General features: G+C 38.3%; 1 protein-coding gene across 9 annotated transcripts in view; it reads right to left on the bottom strand.

Annotated features, from left to right (window-relative positions):
• Positions 1-20,651, bottom strand: part of DMD (dystrophin) — a 2,324,635-nt gene that overhangs the window by 1,207,232 nt on the left and 1,096,752 nt on the right. For all 9 annotated transcript variants that reach the window (XM_045994540.1, XM_045994546.1, XM_045994545.1 and 6 more), the window contains one exon: positions 6,567-6,739. In XM_045994540.1, coding sequence (XP_045850496.1) covers positions 6,567-6,739 — 173 coding nt within the window. The remainder of the gene's footprint in view (positions 1-6,566; positions 6,740-20,651) is intronic.

Below are 20,651 nucleotides of genomic sequence, written 5' to 3' on the forward strand. Positions count from 1 at the left end.
TTTAGATAACAAAGAAGCCAACTATAGCCCCTGTACACTGAAGAAATAGAATCATCTATGGGGAAGAATGGAAATGTGTGTATACAGCTATCCTGGAAAACAAAAATGTTCAATTACTTTGAGAAAAAGATTCAGGATATTGATCTATGGTTAGCTCTAAGATTATATGAATTTTATATCTAGTCAATTTCTTATTTGAAGCAAGTTTTAAACTAACCTTGATGTGAACTGTAAAGATTTATATGAATCTGAAAATGTTGAAGATATAAGGCAAATGATCCTGTATGAAATGACTATTACAAAAAGCAAATCACTCTGCAACTCTGGAGTGCTTTGAAATAGCAATAGGAATATACAGAAGAGAAGCTGATAGGTAGAAACAGACTTATATTTAATGCATTTCAAAAAGCCCTTTCCTTAAATAATTACAACAGATCTCCTCCATTCAATCCCCTTGCCAACTGTTGCCAACAAAGAAGAATTCAGAAGAGGTTATAAGTAAGCAAGGGAATATTATACTGTATGTTAACTAACTAGAATTTAAAGAAAAGCTTAAAGAATGGAAATCTACAATCAAGGGCTAGTTTAGGTATTTAATTCAAATGGTACACAGTACTGAATGATTCATGTTTTAAACAGAGTTTCAAAATAAAAATTATGAGATAAGGGTATAGTTTGTTGATAATTAGTTTGTTTTAATGAGACTGGTACGTAGGAATGCATGGACATTAAATACCTCTGAACACCAACTATACAGGATTAATCCTTTGTGGCTTAAAGTTTGTCTCTGGTGGTAAAACCTCCATGTAACTGGCATCAGCAGTCAAATCATACACTTCATTTCGGGCTGCGGAGTGGAAACAAAACCTACTCTATTGGGCTTGAAATTGCCCTCTCGGTGCTGTGCAAAGTGCAACAACTGGACAGTGAAAGATATTCACAATATGCAGGGATTGGTTTAGACTCTACAGAGCCCAGGAAGAAATATAAACACTCAAACAGAGCAGCATAAAAGAGAAGGTGATATTCAGGAGGGTTAGCCCCTAAACTAAAATACACAAGAGAGAACAGAGGGCAGAGGAGACAGTGTAGAGGTGACGTGTGCTGGATGGTAACTACAGAAAATGATTGGGCAGGAAGAAAGTTGCCTTTCTTAAAATTCTGATGATCTATTTCTGGCATATATGAAATGTCAGTGCTGTCAAATTATAGTTTCATCATCATCATTATCTTCAAAAAGTATTTATTAATCACATGTGCTGTACTGGGCATCATACAGGCAAGCAAAATTGACATGATTTTTGGTATCCAGGACCTAATAAAATAAATCAGAAAAATCAATGTAGACAAAGCAGATAGCAAACAAGATACTTAACTTGGGAAAGCTTGAAGGTTAACAGTATACTTTAAAATATTTAAAAAATATTTCTAAAATGCTTAGGTAAATTGGTGAATGTGCCTATGTATCTATGAATAGGAATATTTTCTGAAACATATGGAGAGATAAATAATGTGTTATTGTCTTTACATAGATAACTAAGTTTTAAAAATGAATTCTGTCAAATCAAAGACTTAATAAATAAGGATTTTTTTAAAAAAGATCTTGATGTGTTGGGGCGCCTGGGTGGCTCAGTGGTTTAAGCTGCTGCCTTCGGCTCAGGTCATGATCTCAGGGTCCTGATATCGAGTCCCGCGTCGGGCTCTCTGCTCGGCAGGGAGCCTGCTTCCCTCTCACTCTCTCTGCCTGCCTCTCTGCCTACTTATGATCTCTCTCTGTCAAATAAATAAATAAAATCTTTAAAAAAAAAAGATCTTGATGTGAAGAACTAAAACAGAAGCCTTCCCCATACATCATGGTCTCAACAGTGGAAAGAAAGTGGGCTACAAGTAGAAAATTTCACTTCTTCAATTTAACACATCTTTATCTATATCAGTCCCATGAATGAATGCATGAGAATTCTTTCCCTGGTCCGTACAAAATTGATTCTGGAATAAGATACAAAAAGACTTTCCCATGTTTAGGGTTTTTTTAAACTCTCCTTAATTCTCCCAAGTTCAAAAACCACCAGTAGAATCATGTATTAGTATGTATACCTATACCTGGGGGGAGAAGGGGAATATGAAGATCCAATCTTGCATGAAATTCTTTACATTTAGTAGAGACTAATTCGAAGGCTGCAGTGTTAATCTTCCCTGAGTCGTCAGGATCCTGCATGTGCTTATCATGTATCTTCCCAACTACATATGGCTCTGTGACAAATAGAAGAGGCTGTAATGCTGCAATAGCTGAATGTCTCATTTAGGAACAAACAATTCTGGAAAAGCTCCCAGAATATGCATCTGTCCCTCTAGCTTCCACTTTAGAGGATAAAATTGTATGGTGATGACATGAGGATTATTATATTATTCTTTCCCTCTGTGAGGAGTATGGAGTTATTTCCCTCACCTTGACATGAGAGAAAAATATTTATTGAATGTCTCAGTAGAAAAATTACAAGTGAGAGAGAATATGCTTATGAGAAACTTGCATTAGGAGTGGGCTTGCAGAATTACATGCTCATTCCCTAGAGTCTGAATACATTGATGATTAAGGCACTTTCTCTTCAAATCAGATTTCTTTGGTTTCTATTCCTGTTTTCTCCCCTTTCATTTCTTTCATTGTCTCATTTTCCTTCATGCAGTACAAATGGCAGCAAGAGTCTGTGAGTGCTTTAGTTTTGTGGACTTGGCACTAAGGGAATTGAACAAAGGAGAAATCCCTGGGGAAGCATCTTCCTGCTCTCTAACCCCCAGCATCCTATCAACATGTGGCCCTGTGGTCCCAGCATGATGGTGGTAACATTGGAAAAACTTTCTCTAGAGCCGTAGTGCCCACACACTTATCTGAGAGTAGGTACTGGTCAATTAGAAAATGTTCGGGTTCCATGGTGAAATGCCAAAAGTACAACAACATAACATGCTCTTCTGTAAGATACACTTTTTTTTTTTTAATTTTGAGGTTAGGTCCTTCTTGTACTTAAAAAAAGAATTTATGTATTTTTTTAAAAATTTAAGTGTAAAATTTATTCAAGTATAGCATACACAGAGAAGAGTACAAATCATAAGTGCATAATTACATAAACTTTCTTAACAGAAATATATCAATGCTAACAACATCCAGATCAAGAGATCTGCCCTTGTTAATCACTACTCTTCATAAAGGTAACAACTATATCTGTCCGTTAACTCCCCAATATGCCTCTTTTTGAGTTTTTTTATAAATGGACTCACAAAATATGTGTTTTCTTCGCATCTGGCTTCTTGTCTGTAGCACTATCTTACTATCTTCCTATTTATTATCTTCTGGAATATCACTGGTAATGGCATTTGATTTTTTTTAATGTTCTCACCCTTCTTTCCCCATTTTTTGACACTTCATTTTGCTCTAAAAATTCACTATTGTAAGAATCACTACTCTTACTCTCATGTCCTCTTTACATCAGATCTAAAGCTCAGAATCACCTTGAATTTAACTACTTATGTGTATAGGTGAGCTATCCCAAAGTATGTGACTAAATAGGATTCCAAAAAGGAATAGTGATTTTTTAAAAAATCACTTACTTGATGTCAGATAAGAACTGTGTTGCTACACAATAATGCCATCTTATGGCTGTACAGCAATGTGTAGTCTAGAAACTGCTTTCATTTTTATTATCTCATTTGAACTGTGCTGTCCTCTTAGGCTTGGGGAGTAATTTCCTGAAAATGGCGCAAATTCATTAACCATTTAAGGAATAGTAAAGCTGGTGTCAGAAAGAAAGTGAAGGGTGCCTGGGTGGCTCAGTGGGTTAAAGCTTCTGCCTTCAGCTCTGGTCATGATCCCAGGGTCCTGGGATCGAGCCCCACATTGGGCTCTCTGCTCGGCAGGGAGTCTGTTTCCTCCTCTCTCTCTGTCTGCCTCTCTGCCTACTTGTGATCTCTGTCTGTCAAATAAAATCTTTAAAAAAAGAAAGTAAGTAAAGACAACAGAGTATCTGGCACTCCTTAAATGTTTGTTGAAAGAAAGAATGGAATATGTTTCTCTAATACTAGGTGGATCTTAGGTTGATTATCTCTTTATGTTCACATGTTTTCTGCAGGTATCTTTTGAAAGCAGTGAGTACCCACCAAGAATTAGATAAAAACAGAATTTAGCAGCAATGTTAATTTCCCCAAATCTTAAATATTTATTTTACATATGTGTGCATCTATCCATATACATGGATCAGGACATAGATACACAGGATTCATGAATTAAATGTTCATTGTGTTTACTGTTTGTGTTCCCACAGGGATAAAAATCCACTTTTAGTATTTTGGAGATTTGCAACATTACTAAGACACATGTTGAAATTCTGTTTACAGGAAGACAAGGTATGAACGCAGGTCTCTTAGATAATGAGTGAGCAGTCACAGATAAGTCTGGCTTTTAATTCTTTACTTCTCCTCACCTAAAAAGTAATGTCTGTTTTACTTTATGACATTTAATACAGGTGAGTTTTTCTATTATAGCATTCATGAATTTGGTGATTAACGATGGTCTCAGAACCTATGCCTTAGGAATGTCAAGAGTCTAATGCATTTTCTCATATCTGTAACGTATTGTGAGTATACACTATGCAAACCTATTAGAGCTAAATATTTTTGGTGAAATGGAAATATGCAGATGTGCCATTTAGTATGTATTTGGGTAAGTCATTTAATATCTTTGTAATTTAGTCTCCTCTGTAAAACAATGAAGTAGGGCAAAATCACTAAGGTCATTTCTAGCTGTAAACATTTCTTTATTATTAATTATTAAATATCAACAATAGTTTGGATTATTTTTTTCAACAGGTAGTCACTCTTCTTCCCCTTTCACTGTAAGAAGAGACTATTTTGCCCCTCTATTGATGTCAGGCTTTTTCTGGCCAGTGGAATAAGAGTGAATTTAATGTGGGCCCAGGCCAGAAGTGCCCATAAGTACAGGTCCACAAAGGAGTTTTACATCTGGTTTATGGTCTGGAGACCTGTCATGAGAAGAGAATGCCACTGACCCTGCATTTTAGGCTCAGGAGAAAGAGACAGAGCAGACCTTAACCTGACACATATCTCAGAGCCTGCCTCAGCTATCCTATAGCTTGAAACAGCTGCCCATGAGCCCAGCCTTAGTCAGCCAAACCACAGGTAACTTAAAGACCTATGATCATGAAAATAAATCCTTTTTGTTTTATGTCACTGGGTTCTGGAATATAGCTTTATACCACCATATTATGGTAATGACTGAGTAATACACGGTCATACATGAATCACATATGAAAACAATACCAATATAGCCATTCTTACTGGCTCAAAGGAGTTTTGGTAGAACAGACTTTGGAGAGGTTGTAGGACAGGCAGGGACTGATAAGTCATTAGACTGAACAAAAGGACGATGGTCATGTGAAGGCCTTAAATGCCCAGTAAAGGAATCTGGACTTAATTCTAACAAGAATGAGATAATGGTACTGAAGTTCTTAGACCTTAGAAAAACAACCCTGGATGAAAGATAATTGGGAACAAAATGGGGATGATTATTAGAATTAATGGAGATTTCTGCTGTAAGTATTAGTTTAGAAACTTACTATAGTAAATAAAGAACTAAAATAGAAGTAAGGATATTTAGAAATGGACAGATAAGACAGTTAAGAGGGAGGTCCCCTGTAATTATTAAAAATGGTTTTCTTTGAGAATAATAAAGAACACTGTAAATCTTTAAAAGTACAATCTTTAAAACAAATTGTTTTAAATCATTAGAACTCCATTACTTTTAACCTAAAATAGGAAAAGAAAACAATATTCTACCTTCTTGTGGTGTGAGGCTAAAGAATATGTGAATTTTTGAAAATGTGGTTACAAGCTAGGTATGTTAATTAAGGCAAGCCCTGAAAAATTATTTTAAATCAACAAATTACTCATAGCAAAAAGAGTAAGGGGACTGCAAAATGTTATATATCACCTTCAAAATAGAACTGGTAATCTAAAACAAAATAGAACTGGTAAGTGAATATCAACTTTTTGCCGATAGCTTATATTTCAAACATATTAATCTAAATATCAATTTGCTATAAATATATAGGACACAGATCTGACCAAAGAGACGCATTTTATACTGTACAGTTGTTTAATCCACCTCAGTTAAATGACAAAACCTTCAAAATACAACCGGTAAGTGAAAATCAACTTTTCACTGATAGCTTATATTTCAAACATATTAATCTAAATATCAGTTTGCTATAAATATATAGGACACAGATTTGACCGAAGATATGCACTTCATACTGTACAGTTGTTTGAGCCACCTCAATAAATGACAAAACCTATTTGACATTACGTGAAACAGAATAATTTCTAGAATTCAGCTTATTAGTCTGTTCACCATTATTGATTCTCACTTCACTTACCTTTTCCCAATGATAATAATACTTCCTTTCTTCCTCCCTACCTTTCCATGGAGAACACTGAAATGAACTTCAGAGTTTTCTCTGAAAACAGGTATAGTGATTTAGGAAAATAAAAGTGTTACCTACCCTTGTCGGTCCTTGTATATTTTGTTAACTCTTTCCCATTGGACATCAAGCCGTGAGAGAGCTTCCTGGAGCTTTGCCCTTTCTGCTGGGGTGGCACTGTGCAATGCTGGTGTCTTCTTATTGTGTATGATGTCAATCCGACCTGAGATTTGTTGCAAGTTGTCTTTTATGTTCTGCGATATAGAAAATTTGAAAGACATCAGAAATATATCAGCTGTCTATGGAAAGAGATAAAAGGAAATTTATAAACCTCAGAAATAACAAATAGCCTTGTAATTCTTTTTTTATTTCAAGTTTTTATTTAAATTCTAGCGAGGTAACATATTATATAATATTTACTTTAGGGGTTGAATTTAGAGATTCTTCAGTCGCATGTAAAACCTAGTGCTCACCACAGCAAGTGCCCTCCTTAATCCTCATCTCCTCATTTAACTAATCCCCACCACCCCTCTAGCAACCCTCAGTTTGTTGTCTATAGTTCAGAGTCTCTCTTATGGTTTGCCTCCCTCTCCCTTTTATTCTTTCCCTTATATTCATCTGTTTTGTTTCTTCCACATATGAGTAAAATTATATGGTATTTGTCTTTCAATGACTGATTTATTTCACTTAGCATAATACCCTCCAGCTCCATCAACATCATTGCAAATGGCACGATTTCATTCTTTTTTATGGCTGAGCAGTATTCCATTGTGTGAGAGAGAAAGTGTGTGTACATACATGTATATATATGGGCTCTGGAGTACAGGTTTATACCATATATATGTATGGTCTTTTTTTATACCATATATATGTAAATACATGTACACACACACACACACACACACATGCACACATACTACCTCTTCTTTATCCATTCATCAGTTGATGGACATTTGAGCTGTTTCCATAATTTGTCTATTATATATCATCCCTGCAATTCTTCTTCTTCTTTTTTTTAATGTTATGTTAGCCTCCATAGAACACACCATTAGTTTTTGATGTAGTGTTCCATGATTCATTATTTTTGTCTAACACATAGTGCTCCATGTAATACATGCCCTCCTTAATACCCATCACCAGGCTCACACATCCCTCAACCCCTTCCCCTCTGAAACCCTCAGTTTGTTTCCCAGAGTCCATAGTCCCTCATGGTTCATCTCCCCCTCCAATTTTCCCCCTTCATTTTCCCCTTCCTTCTTTTAATGTCCTCCATGTTATTCCTTGTGTTCCACAAGTGAAACCATGTGATACGTGACTCTCTCTGCTTGACTTATTTCACTCAGCATAATTTCTTCCAGTCCCATCCACGTTGATGCAAAAGTTGGGTATTCATCCTTTCTGATGGCTGAATAACATTCCATTGTATATGTGGACCATATCTTCTTTATCCATCAGTCTGTTGAAGGGCATCTTGGGTCTTTCCACATTTTGGCTATTGTGGACATTGCTGCTATGAACACTGGAGTGCATGTGGTCCTTCTTTTCACTATATCTGTATCTCTGAAGTAAATACACAGTAGTGCAATTGCTGGGTCATATGTTAGCTCTATTTTTAATTTTTTGAGAAACTGCCACACTGTTTTCCAAAGTGACTGTATCAACCCACATTCCCGCCAACAGTGTAAGAGGGTTCCCCTTTCTACATAGCATCTCCAACATTTGTTGTTTCTTGTATTGCCAATTTTTGCCATTCTAACTGGTGTAAGGTGGTATCTCAATGTGGTTTTGATTTCAATTTCCCTGATGGCTAAAAATGACGAATGCTTTTTCATGTGTAGGTTAGGCATTTGTATGTCTTCTCTGAAGACGTGTCTGTTCATGTCTCTGCCCATTTTTTGACCGGATTATTTGTTTTCTGGGTATTGAGTTTGAGAAATTTTTTATAGAACTTGGATATCAGCCCATTATGCACTACAGTCCTGCAATTCTTAATTACCAACTTATTAATATCATCATCCCTGAATTCCAGTGATTTCAACATGCTCAGGTTCATTGGTTAATTCACAGTCCTCATCAAAATATGACATATCACTCCCTCCATCTTAACACTCTATCTTCATTTGGCTTCTATAACCTGAACTCTTCTGGTTTTTCTTCCACCTTCTTGTCCACTGCTTCCTCAGTCTTTACAGTTTACAGTTCTCCATACAAGAGCCAAAAAGATTTTTTTCAAAACATAGATCACATCATATTTCTACGCTGTTCAAAATCCTCCAATGGTTCCTCATCAAGGCCATCATCTTTACCATGGCCTATTAAGTTCTAAATGACTTGGCTGTATGTTGGTTGTATATTGTCTACCATTCTGATCTTACTTTTCTTAGTCTCCTCTGAGCCTAGAATGTTTCAGGCTCATTAACCTTTTTGTGTTTCTCAAGAGTGCCAAGCATTATCTTGCTTCCAGGTTTCTTCTATACTTGCTGTTCTCTCTGCCAAAAATATTCTTTCACTCCAAGACATTTATATGACTAGTACTCTCACTTCTTTCTCATCTAAGAAGAGCCTTCTCTACCACTCTATTTTAAATAGAAGCCCTAACAATTCTGTATTCCCTGTATTCTTCATTTTTCTTCATGACATTTATGACTAACATTAAATTATATATCTACCAGTCTCTCTGCACTACTAGACTAGACCCTGTAAGTATAGGAAATGTTGTCTGTCTAAATTTCTATTGGTTCTCAGAACTTAAGCCTATTCATGGCACATGGTAGGTTACTCAATGTATACTCAAACTACTGTATCCTATAAGTTAATTCTAAAATTTTCATCTGTATTATATTTAAGGGAAAAAACTTAACCACACAAGTTCATTATGCAATACACATATTTAATAATATTGATTTCTTAAAAAATGCTAAAAAGTATATTTTAGCTAATCTTACTAGTATGAATTTGATTATTTTGCTCATCTGAACTGTTATAGACATGTCAATTGAGCAAACATTATTGAGTTCTACCATGTACCAGGATCAATACAAAGGAAGCAAAGGTAGGCGAAACACAGTTTTATTTGTTTGTTTTTAAGAAGTTTGAAATGGACCTTATTGTGGTAGACAGAGAGGGTGTGGTTTGGAGAAGTGAAGGAAGAAATAATATTGTAGAAGCCCCAGCTAGATGACAAGAAGGAATTTGATGAGCATTCTAAATCTATTCTTTTATGGAAGTTCAAAGAAGGAATGAATCATATACCATATTTGGTCACACATTGAGGAAAGGACTCATGAAGGAAGTGCAATTTGGAGTGTACATAGCTGAGTAGTTAAAGATAGAAGGGCATTATGCTTACTAGGTAACACATATGCAAAGAAAGGGAAGATGAAAAGTCATATTTGGCTGACTTTTTGGAAATGTAGAGGATTAGGAGAAGATGGGTCAGGAAACAGAGGCTAGAGATGTTTAATAATGTGCTTTAGAGATTCTGAATGCAAGTCAGTACCCCATGGGAAACCGTGATTCATCTAGTAATTGTGATGGAAAATTTCAAATACATACAAAAGCAAGAAAGGAGGGGCGCCTGGGTGGCTCAGTGGGTTGAGCCTCTGCCTTCAGCTCAGGTCATGATCTCAGGGTCCTGGGATCGAGCCCCGCATCGGGCTCTCTGCTCAGCAGGGAGCCTGCTTCCTCCTCTCTCTCTGTCTGCCTCTCTGCCTACCTGTGATCTCTCTGTGTCAAATAAATAAATAAAATCTTTAAAAAAAAAAAGCAAGAAAGGAGTACAAATAACTCCCCTAGAACCTACTGTTTAGACACATAGATCCAAGGAAGAGAGCAGAGATCCCAGATATGGACCCTCAACTTTAATCCTCGAAAAAACAGGAAAAAATATACAGTGGAAAAAATAGTCTCTTCAATAAATGGTATTGGGAAAATTGGACAGCTATGTGTAGAAGAATGAAACTCGACCATTCTCTTACACCATACACAAAGATAAATTTGAAATGGATAAAAGACCTCAACGTGAGGCAGGAATCCATCAGAATCCTAGAGGACAACATAGGCAGTAACCTCTTTGACATCGGCCACAGCAACTTCTTTCAAGATATGTCTCCAAAGGGGAGCCTGAGTGGCTCAGTGGGTTAAAGCTTCTGCCTTAGGTTCAGGTCATGATCTCAGGGTCCTGGGATCAAGTCCCACATCGGGCTCTCTGCTCCATGGGGAGCCTGTTTCCCTCTCTCTCTGCCTGCCTCTTTGTCTACTTGGGATCTCTGTCTATCAAATAAATAAATAAGGGAAAAAAATAAAAAAAGATATGTCTCCAAAGGCAAAGGAAACAAAAGAGAAAATGAACTTTTAGGACTTCATCAAGATCAAAACCTTCCACACAGCAAAGGAAACTGTCAACAAAACAAAGAGGCAACCCATGGAATGGGAGAAGATACTCACAAATGACAGTATAGACAAAAGGCTGATATCCAAGGTCTATAAAGGACTCCTCAAACTCAACACACACAAAACAGATACTCACATCAAAAAAATGGGAAGAAGCCATGAACATACACTTCTCCAAAGAAGACATACAAATGGCTAACAGACAAATGAAAAAGTGTTCATCATCACTAGCCATCAGGGAGATTCAAATCAAAACCACATTGAAATACCACCTTACACCAGTTAGAATGGCCAAAATTAACAGGACAGGAAACAACATGTATTGGAGAGAATGTGGAGAAAGGGGAACCCTTTTACACTGTTGGTGGGAATGCAAGTTGGTACAGCCACTTTGGAAAACAGTGGGGAGATTCCTTAAGAAATTAAAAAATAGAGCTACCCTATGACCCTGCAATTGCACTACTGGGTATTTACCCCATAGAGGCTGATGTAGTGAAAAGAAGGGCCACCTGTACCCCAATGTTCATAGCAGCAATGGCCACAGTCACCAAACTATGGAAAGAACCAAGATGCCCTTCAACAGACAAATGGATAAAGAAGATATGGTCCATATTTGCAATGGAGTATTATGCCTCCATCAGAAAGGATGAATACCCAACTTTTGTATCAACATGGACAGGACTGGAAGAGATTATGCTGAGTGAAACAAGTCAAGCAGAGAGAGTCAATTATCATATGGTTTCACTTGTGGAGGATAAGGAATAACACGGAAGACATGGGGAGATGGACAGGAGAAGGGAGTTGGGGGAAATTGGAGGGGGGGATGAACCATGAGAGACTGTGGACTCTGAGGAACTAACTGAGGGTTTCTGAAAGAGAGAGGGATGGGAGGTTGGGTGAGCCTAGTGGTGGTATTGTGGAGGGCATGTATTGCATGGAGCACTGGGTGTGGTGCATAAATAATGAATTATGGAGCACTGCAAAGAAATTAAAAAAAATTTTTAAAAACCATCAAGATAATTATCTAGTTGGTATTCACATTTGAGTTGTATTGAGAAAATTGGTTAGGAAGAAAACTTGGGAGAACTCCATGATTGTGTATTGAGTGAAGAAGAGGAAAGACTCAAATTATTCCCAAGCTTCTGGCCTGTGCACCTGGATGAATAGTGGTGTCACTGGGTAAAAGGATTTCAGATGGATAAACAGGTTCTCTGTGTGTAAGTGCTGAGTTCAGTTTTGCATATGATCATACTGAGAAGCCTTGGAGCATCAGACTGTAGATATCCAATAGGCAGCTGGCATCAGATTTTGCAGAGAAATGAGATGGTAACTATTGTTGGGCCATACATCTTTTCACATTTCTTTTCCTTTATCCTTTTTCCTTTTCATTCTCTCTCTCTTTTCTTCCTTTTTTTTTTCTTTTTTAGAAAGAGAGAGAGAGAGTACATGGAAGTCAGGGGAAGGTAGTGGCAAAAGGAGAGGGAGAAAGAGATTCTTAAACAGGCTTCACACCCAGCGTGGAGTCCAACACAGGGCTCAATCTCACAACCCCAAGATCATGACCTAGGCCAAAATCCAGAATCAGAGACTGAACCGCTTGAGCCACCCAGGTGCTCCTCTTTTCACATTTCTGCATGGTCTGAGCTTTCTGAGCAAAGAGCACCATCATCTGGGTTAAAGGATGACTGAATAGCAAACATACCTTAGTTTTCAGACTAGAGCAATGCACCAGAAAGACCTGGAAACACTTTTCCCAGATCCATTTGCTTATGTGCCAATTTATAGTCTGAGGATAAGAGACCTAGACCTTTCCTCTCTCTGGACGGGATTTGTTTACCACCTAGACCAAAGGTCTCTGTTTCTGTCTCACTTTTTCCATTGGATATCAGCTGCCTTGTATAAACCCTGTTATCCATAAATTTGGGGACTCTCTCCCTTAGTGTGAGTCCTGCATACATAGATAAATTCGTAGATCCCACAGCATTGCCACATGGGGATTTGGGGCATTTGCACTAGTGTAAAGATGCTCTTGAGTAATTAATGATGTGTTCTCTGATCCATAGGTCTTCGGTTTCCATCAGAATAGATAAACATAATATAAAACCTTAACAAGTACCAGGAGGAGTCAAGATGGCGGAGAAGTAGCAGGCTGAGACTACATCAGGTAGCAGGAGATCAGCTTGATAGCTTATCTAAACATTGCAAACACCTACAAATCCAATGGGAGATCAAAGAGAAGAAGAACAGCAATTCTAGAAACAGAAAATCAACCACTTTCTGAAAGGTAGGACTGGCGGAGAAGTGAATCCAAAGTGACGGGAAGATAGACCGCGGGGGAGGGGCCGGCTCCCGGCAAGCGGCAGAGCAATGGAGCACAAAATCAGGACTTTTAAAAGTCTGTTCCACTGAGGGACATTGCTCCAGAGGCTAAACCGGGGTGAAGCCCATGCGGGGTCAGTGTGGCCCCAGGTCCCGCAGGGTCACAGAAGGATTGGGGGTGTCGGAGTGTCGCAGAGCTTGCAGGTATTAGAACGGGGAAGCCGGCTACAGAGACAGAGCCAGGCAGTGAGCTCTCAGCTCGGGGTTACCTTGAACCAGTCGCAGGCTGGGTGAGCTCGGAGCGCAGCCAGAGGCTGGGGATACGGGAGTGATTGGGCGCTGTTCTCTGGGGGCACACTGAACAGTGGGACCCCGGGCTCACGGCTCCTCCGGGCTGGAGACTGGGAGGCCGCCATTTTCATTCCCATCCTCCAGAACTCTACGGAAAGCATTCAGGGAACAAAAGCTCCCGAAAGCGAACCCGAGCAGATTACTTAGCCCGGCCCTGGGTAAGGGTGGTGCAATTCCGCCTCGGGCAAAGACACTTGAGAGTCACTACAACAGGCCCCTCCCCCAGAAGATCAACAAGAAATCCAGCCAGGACCAAGTTCACCTACCAAGGAGAGCAGGTTCAATACCAAGGACAGCAGCAGAATTCCAGAGGAAGAGAAAGCAAAGCACTGAACTCATGGCTTTCTCCCCATGATTCTTTAGTCTTGCAGTTAATTTAATATTTTTTCAATTTTTTTCTCTTCTTCTGCTATATTTTTTTAACATTTACCCTTTTCTTTTTTAACGTTTTTAACTAGTTTATCTAATATATATATATATATATATATATATATATATACATATATATATATCTTTTTTATATTTTTTCATTATTTGTTTTCTTTCTTTTAGTTTTTCTTTTTTCTTCTGAACCTCTTTTTATTCCCTTTCTCCCCCCCTTCCACGATTTGGGGTCCCTTCTGATTTGGTTAAAGCACATTTTTCTGGGGTCTTTGCCACACTTTTAGTATTTTACTTGCTCCTTCATATACTCTTATCTGGACAAAATGACAAAGCAGAAAAAATCACCACAAAAAAAGGAACAAGATTCAGTACCGAAGGCTAGGGACCTAATCAATACACACATTGGTAATATGTCAGATTGAGAGTTCAAAATGACGGTTCTAGCCGGGCTTGAAAAAGGCATGGAAGATATTAGAGAAACCCTCTCTGGAGAGATAAGAGCCCTTTCTGGAGAAATAAAAGAACTAAAATTTAACCAAGTTGAAATAAAATAAAGCTATTAATGAGGTGCAATAAAAAATGGAGGCTCTCACTGCTAGGATAAATGAGGCAGAAAAAAGAATTAGTGATATAGAAGACCAAATGACAGAGAATAAAGAAGCTGAGCAAAAGAGGGACAAACAGCTACTGGACCATGAGGGGAGAATCCGAGAGATAAGTGACACCATAAGATGAAACTACATTAGAATAATTGGGATTCCAGAAGAAGAAGAAAGAGAGAGGGGAGCAGAAGGTATATTGGAGAGAATTATTGGAGAGAATTTCCCTAATATGGCAAAGGGAAGAAGCATCAAAATCCAGGAGATGCAGAGAACCCCCCTCAAAATCAACAAGAATAGGTCCAAACCCCGTCACCTAATAGTAAAATTTACGAGTCTTAGTGACTAAGAGAAAATCCTGAAAGCAGTCCAGGAAAAGAAGTCTGTAACATACAATGGTAAAAATATTAGATTGGCAGCAGAGTTATCCACAGAGACCTGGCAGGCCAGAAAGTACTGGCATGATATATTCAGAGCACTAAATGAGAAAAACATGCAGCCAAGAATATCCATCTAGGCTATCATTGAAAATAGAAGGAGAGATAAAAAGTTTTCAGGACAAACAAAAACTGAAAGAATTTGCAAATACCAAACCAGCTCTACGGGAAATATTGAAAAGGGACCTCTAAGCAAAGAGAGAGCCTAAAAGTAGTAGATCAGAAAGGAACAGAGACAATATACAGTAACAGTCACCTTACAGACAATACAATGGCACTAAATTCATATCTCTCAATAGTTACCCTTAATGTTAATGGGCTAAATGCCCCAATCAAAAGAAACAGGGTATCAGAATGGATAAAAAAAACAAAGCCCATCTATATGTTGCCTACAAGAAACTCATATTAGACCCGAAGACACCTCCAGATTTAAAGTGAGGGGAGTGGAAAACAATTTACCATGCTAATGCGCATCAGAAGAAAGCAGGGGTGGCAATCCTTATATCAGATCAATTAGACTTTAAGTCAAAGACTATAATAAGAGATGAGGAAGGATACTATATCATACACAAAGGGTCTGTCCAACAAGAAGATCTAACCATTTTAAATATCTATGCCCCTAATGTGGGAGCAGCCAACTATATAAACCAATTAATAACAAAATCAAAGAAACACATCAATAATAATACAATAATAGTAGGGGACTTTAATACTCCCCTCACTGAAATGGACACATCATCCAAGCAAAAGATCAACAAGGAAATAAAGGCCTTAAATGACACACTGGACCAGATGGACATCACAGATACATTCAGAACATTTCATGCCAAAGCAACAGAATACACATTCTTCTCTAGTGCACATGGAACATTCTCCAGAATAGATCACATTCTGGGTCATAAATCAGGTCTCAAATGGTATCAAAAGATTAGGATCATTCCCTGCATATTTTCAGACCACAATGCTCTGAAGCTAGAACTCAATCATAAGAGGAAATTTGGAAAGAATCCAAATACATGGAGACTAAACAGCATCCTTCTAAAGAATGAATGGGTCAACCAGGAAATTAAAGATGAATTGAAAAAATTCATGGAAACAAATGATAATGAAAACACAACGGTTCAAAATCCGTGGGACACAGAAAAGGCAGTCCTGAGAGGAAAATATATAGCTGTAGAAGCCTCAAGTACACAGCCTAACCCTACACCTAAAGGAGCTGGAGAAAGAACAAGAAAGAAACTCTAAGCCCAGCAGGATAAGAGAAATCATAAAGATCAGAGCAGAAATCAATGAAATAGAAACCAAAAAACAATAGAACAAATCAACGAAGCTAGAAGCTAGTTCTTTGAAAGAATTAATATGATTGATAAACCACTGGCCAGACTTATCAAAAAGAAAAGAGAAAGGACCCAAATAAATAAAATCATGAATGAAAGAGGAGAGATCACAACTAACACCAAAGAAATACAGAAAATTATAAGAACATACTATGAACAACTCTACGCCAACAAATTGGACAATCTGGAAGAAATAGATGCATTCCTAGAGACATATAAACTACCACAACTGAACCAGGAAGAAATAGAAAACGTGAGCAGACCCATAACCAGTAAGGAGATTGAAGAGTCATCAAAAATATCCAAACTGGGGCGCATGGGTGACTCAGTGGGTTAAACCCTATGCCTTCGGCTCGGGTCGTGATCCCAGGGTCCGTGATTGAGCCCCACATCAGGCTCTCTGCTCCGTGGGGAGCCTGCTTCCTCATCTCTCTCTCTGCCTGCCTCTCTGCCTACTTGTGATCTCTGTCTGTCAAATAAATAAAATGATTAAAAAAAAATCTCCAAACAAATCCCAGGGCCAGACGGCCTCCCAAGGAAATTCTACCAAACATTTAAAGAAGAACTAATTCCTATTCTCCTGAAAATGTTCCAAAAAATAGAAATGGAAGGAAAACTTCCAAACTCGTTTTATGAGGCCAGCATCACCTTGATCCCAATACCAGACAAGGATCCCATCAAAAAAGAGAACTACACGTGGATGGAACTAGAGGGTATCATGCTTAGTGAAATAAGTCAATCAGAGAAAGACAACTATCATATGATCTCCCTGATATGAGAACATGGAGAAGCAACATGGAGGGTTAGGGGGATAGGAGGAGAATAAATGAAACAAGATGGGATTGGGAGGGAGACAAACCATAAATGACTCTTAATCTCACAAAACAAACTGGGGGTTGCTGGGGGGAGGTGGGATTGGGAGAGGGAGAAGGGGCTATGGACATTGGGGAGGGGAGGCGAACCATAAGAGACTATGGACTCTGAAAAACAACCTGAGGGTTTTGAAGGGTCAGGGGTGGGAGGTTGGGGGAACAGGTGGTGGGTAATAGGGAGGGCACGTTTTGCATGGAGCACTGGGTGTTGTGCAAAACCAATGAATACTGTTACGCTGAAAAAAATAAAAAAAATAAAAAAAAAAGAGAACTACAGACCAATATCCTTGATGAACACAGATGCAAAAATTCTCACCAAAATACTAGCCAATAGGATTCAACAGTACATTAAAAGGATTATTCACCACGACCAAGTAGGATTTATTTCAGGGCTCCGAGTTTGGTTCAACATCTGCAAATCAATCGATGTGATACAACACATTAATAAAAGAAAGAACAAGAACCATATGATACTCTCAATAGATGCTGAAAAAGCATTTGACAAAGTACAGCATCCCTTCCTGATCAAAACTCTTTAAAGTGTAGGGATAGAGGGCACATACCTCAATATTATCAAAGCCATCTATGAAAAACACACTGCAAATATCATTCTCAATGATGAAAAACTGAAAGCTTTTCTGCTAAGGTCAGGAACACGGCAGGGATGTCCATTATCACCACTGCTATTCAACATAGTACTGGAAGTCCCAGCTTCAGCAATCAGACAACAAAAGGAAATTAAGGGCATCCAAATCAGCAAAGAAGAAGTCAAACTATCACTCTTCGCAGATGATATGATACTATATGTGGAACCCAAAAGACTCCACTCCAAAACTGCTAGAACTTGTACAGGAATTCAGTAAAGTGTCAGGATATAAAATCAATGCCCAGAAATCAGTTGCATTTCTCTACACCAACAACAAGACAGAAGAAAGAGAAATTAAGGAGACAATCCCATTTACAATTGCACCCAAAACTATAAGATACTTAGGAATAAGCCTAACCAAAGAGGCTACGAATCTATACGCAGAAAACTATAAAGTACTCATGAAAGAAACTGAGGAAGACAGAAAGAAATGGAAAAATGTTCCATGCTCCTGGATTGGAAGAACAAATACTGTGAAAATGTCTATGCTACCTAAAGCAATCTACACATTTAATGCAATTCCTATCAAAATACCATCCATTTTTTTCAAAGAAATGGAACAAATAATCCTAAAATTTATATGGAACCAGAAAAGACCTTGAATAGCCAAAGGAATATTGAAAAAGAAAGCCAAAGTTGGTGGCATCACAATTCCAGACTTCAAGCTCTATTACAAAGCTGTCATCATCAAGACCGCATGATACTGGCACAAAAAACAAAACATAGATCAATGGAACAGAATAGAGAGCCCAGAAATAGACCCTCAACTCTATGGTCAACTAATCTTTGACAAAGCAGGAAAGAATGTCCAGTGGAAAAAAGACAGCCTCTTCAACAAATGGTGTTGTGAATATTGGACAGCCACAAGCAGAAAATGAAATTGGACAATTTCCTTATACCACAATGAAAATAGACTCAAAATGGATGAAGGACCTCAATGTGAGAAAGGAATCCACCAAAATCCTTGAGGAGAACACAAGCAGCAACCTCTTCGACCTCAGCCGCAGCAACATCTTCCTAAGTACATCGGTGTAGGCAAGGGAAGCAAGGGCAAAAATGAACTATTGGGATTTCATCAAGATCAAAAGCTTTTGCACAGCAAAGGAAACAGTTAACAAAACCAAAAGACAACTGACAGAATGGGAGAAGATATTTGCAAACAACATATCAGATAAAGGGATAGTGTCCAAAATTTATAAAGAGCTTAGCAAACTCAACACCCAAAGGACAAATAATCTAATCAAGAAATGGGCAGAAGACATGAACAGACATTTCTGCAAAGAAGACATCCAGATGGCCAACAGACACATGAAAAAGTGCTCCACATCACTCAGCATCAGGGAAATACAAATCAATACCAAAATGAGATATCATCTCACATCAGTCAGAATGGCTAAAATTAACAAGTCAGGAAATGACAGATGCTGGCGAGGATGTGGAGAAAGGGGAACCCTCCTACACTGTTGGTGGGAATGCAAGCTGGTGCAACCACTCTGGAAAACAGCATGGAGGTTCCTCAAAATGTTGAAAAGAGAGCTATCCTATGACCCAGCAATTGCACTACTGGGTATTTACCCCAAAGATACAAGTGTAGTGATCCGAAGGGTCACATGCACCCGAATGTTTATAGCAGCCATGTCTACAATAGCCAAACTATGGAAAGAACCTACATGTTCATCAACAGATGAATGGATAAAGAAGATGTGGTATATATATACACAATGGAATACTATGCAGCCATCAAAAGAAATGAAATCTTGCCATTTGTGACGACGTGGATGGAACTAGAGGGTATCATGCTTAGTGAAATAAGTCAATCGGAGAAAGACAACTATCATATGATCTCCCTGATAGGAGGATGTGGAGATGCAACATGGGGGGTTAGGGGGATAGGAGAAGAATAAATGAACGAAGATGGGATTGGGAGGGAGATAAACCTTAAGTGACTCTTAATCTCACAAAACAAACTTAGGGTTTCTGGGGAGAGGGGGGGTTGGGAGAGGGGGAGTGGGGTTATGAACATTGGGGAGGGTATGTGCTATGGTGAGTGCTGTGAAGTGTGTAAACCTGGTGATTCACAGACCTGTACCCCTGGGGATAAAAATACATTATATGTTTATAAAAAATAAAAAATAAATAAAAATTTTAAAAAAACTTAATAAGTACCAATAAAAGGAAAGTTTTTTCTACTTTCAGAAAAAAATTGGGGTGGATTTTAACCATGTGTGATTTGGAGACTAGACCAGATAGTGAGGGGCTATTGCTGGGACTACAACGTCCTAAGAGGCAGTCTTGAACAAACTCTACAAGTCACATAGAGCATCAAGAAGGTGGTTTTGGGTAGATCTTATGAGGTTTTCCTGCATCGTTCTAAGACTTCATGGCTGTGGTACATGAAGATCTGACTTGGTGGAGGACGAAGCTATAGAAGCAAGTGAGGATAATGAGAATATCAGTTGTAAGGGGTAAAAGTCAGTGCTTCTGTTAGGATCAAAAAAAAAAAAAAAAAAAGCTTCTGTGTTCCCAGGTAGAGACTTGGTAAAACACTATGGTTATGGGTGATATGAATAATTTCGGAGAGAGAAAGAGAGAGAGACAGAGAGTGGGAGGAATTGGGATTGTTTCTAAAATTCCAGGAGATTGTCTTCAAGTTTTTGTACACCTTATAATAGGGAGGCTTCATTATTTTTTTAAGCAGCTCAATTTAAGTCTGTGGTAATAGTATTTATCTGACAGGTCACGTATTACCATGTGAGGGGAAGGGGGGCACACTAACATAGAAATAAACCACAAGATTATTTATCTAGAGGAATAAGGGTTAAAATAATG

Source organism: Meles meles, chromosome X (assembly GCF_922984935.1).
Source record: "Meles meles chromosome X, mMelMel3.1 paternal haplotype, whole genome shotgun sequence".
NCBI lineage: Eukaryota > Metazoa > Chordata > Mammalia > Carnivora > Mustelidae > Meles > Meles meles.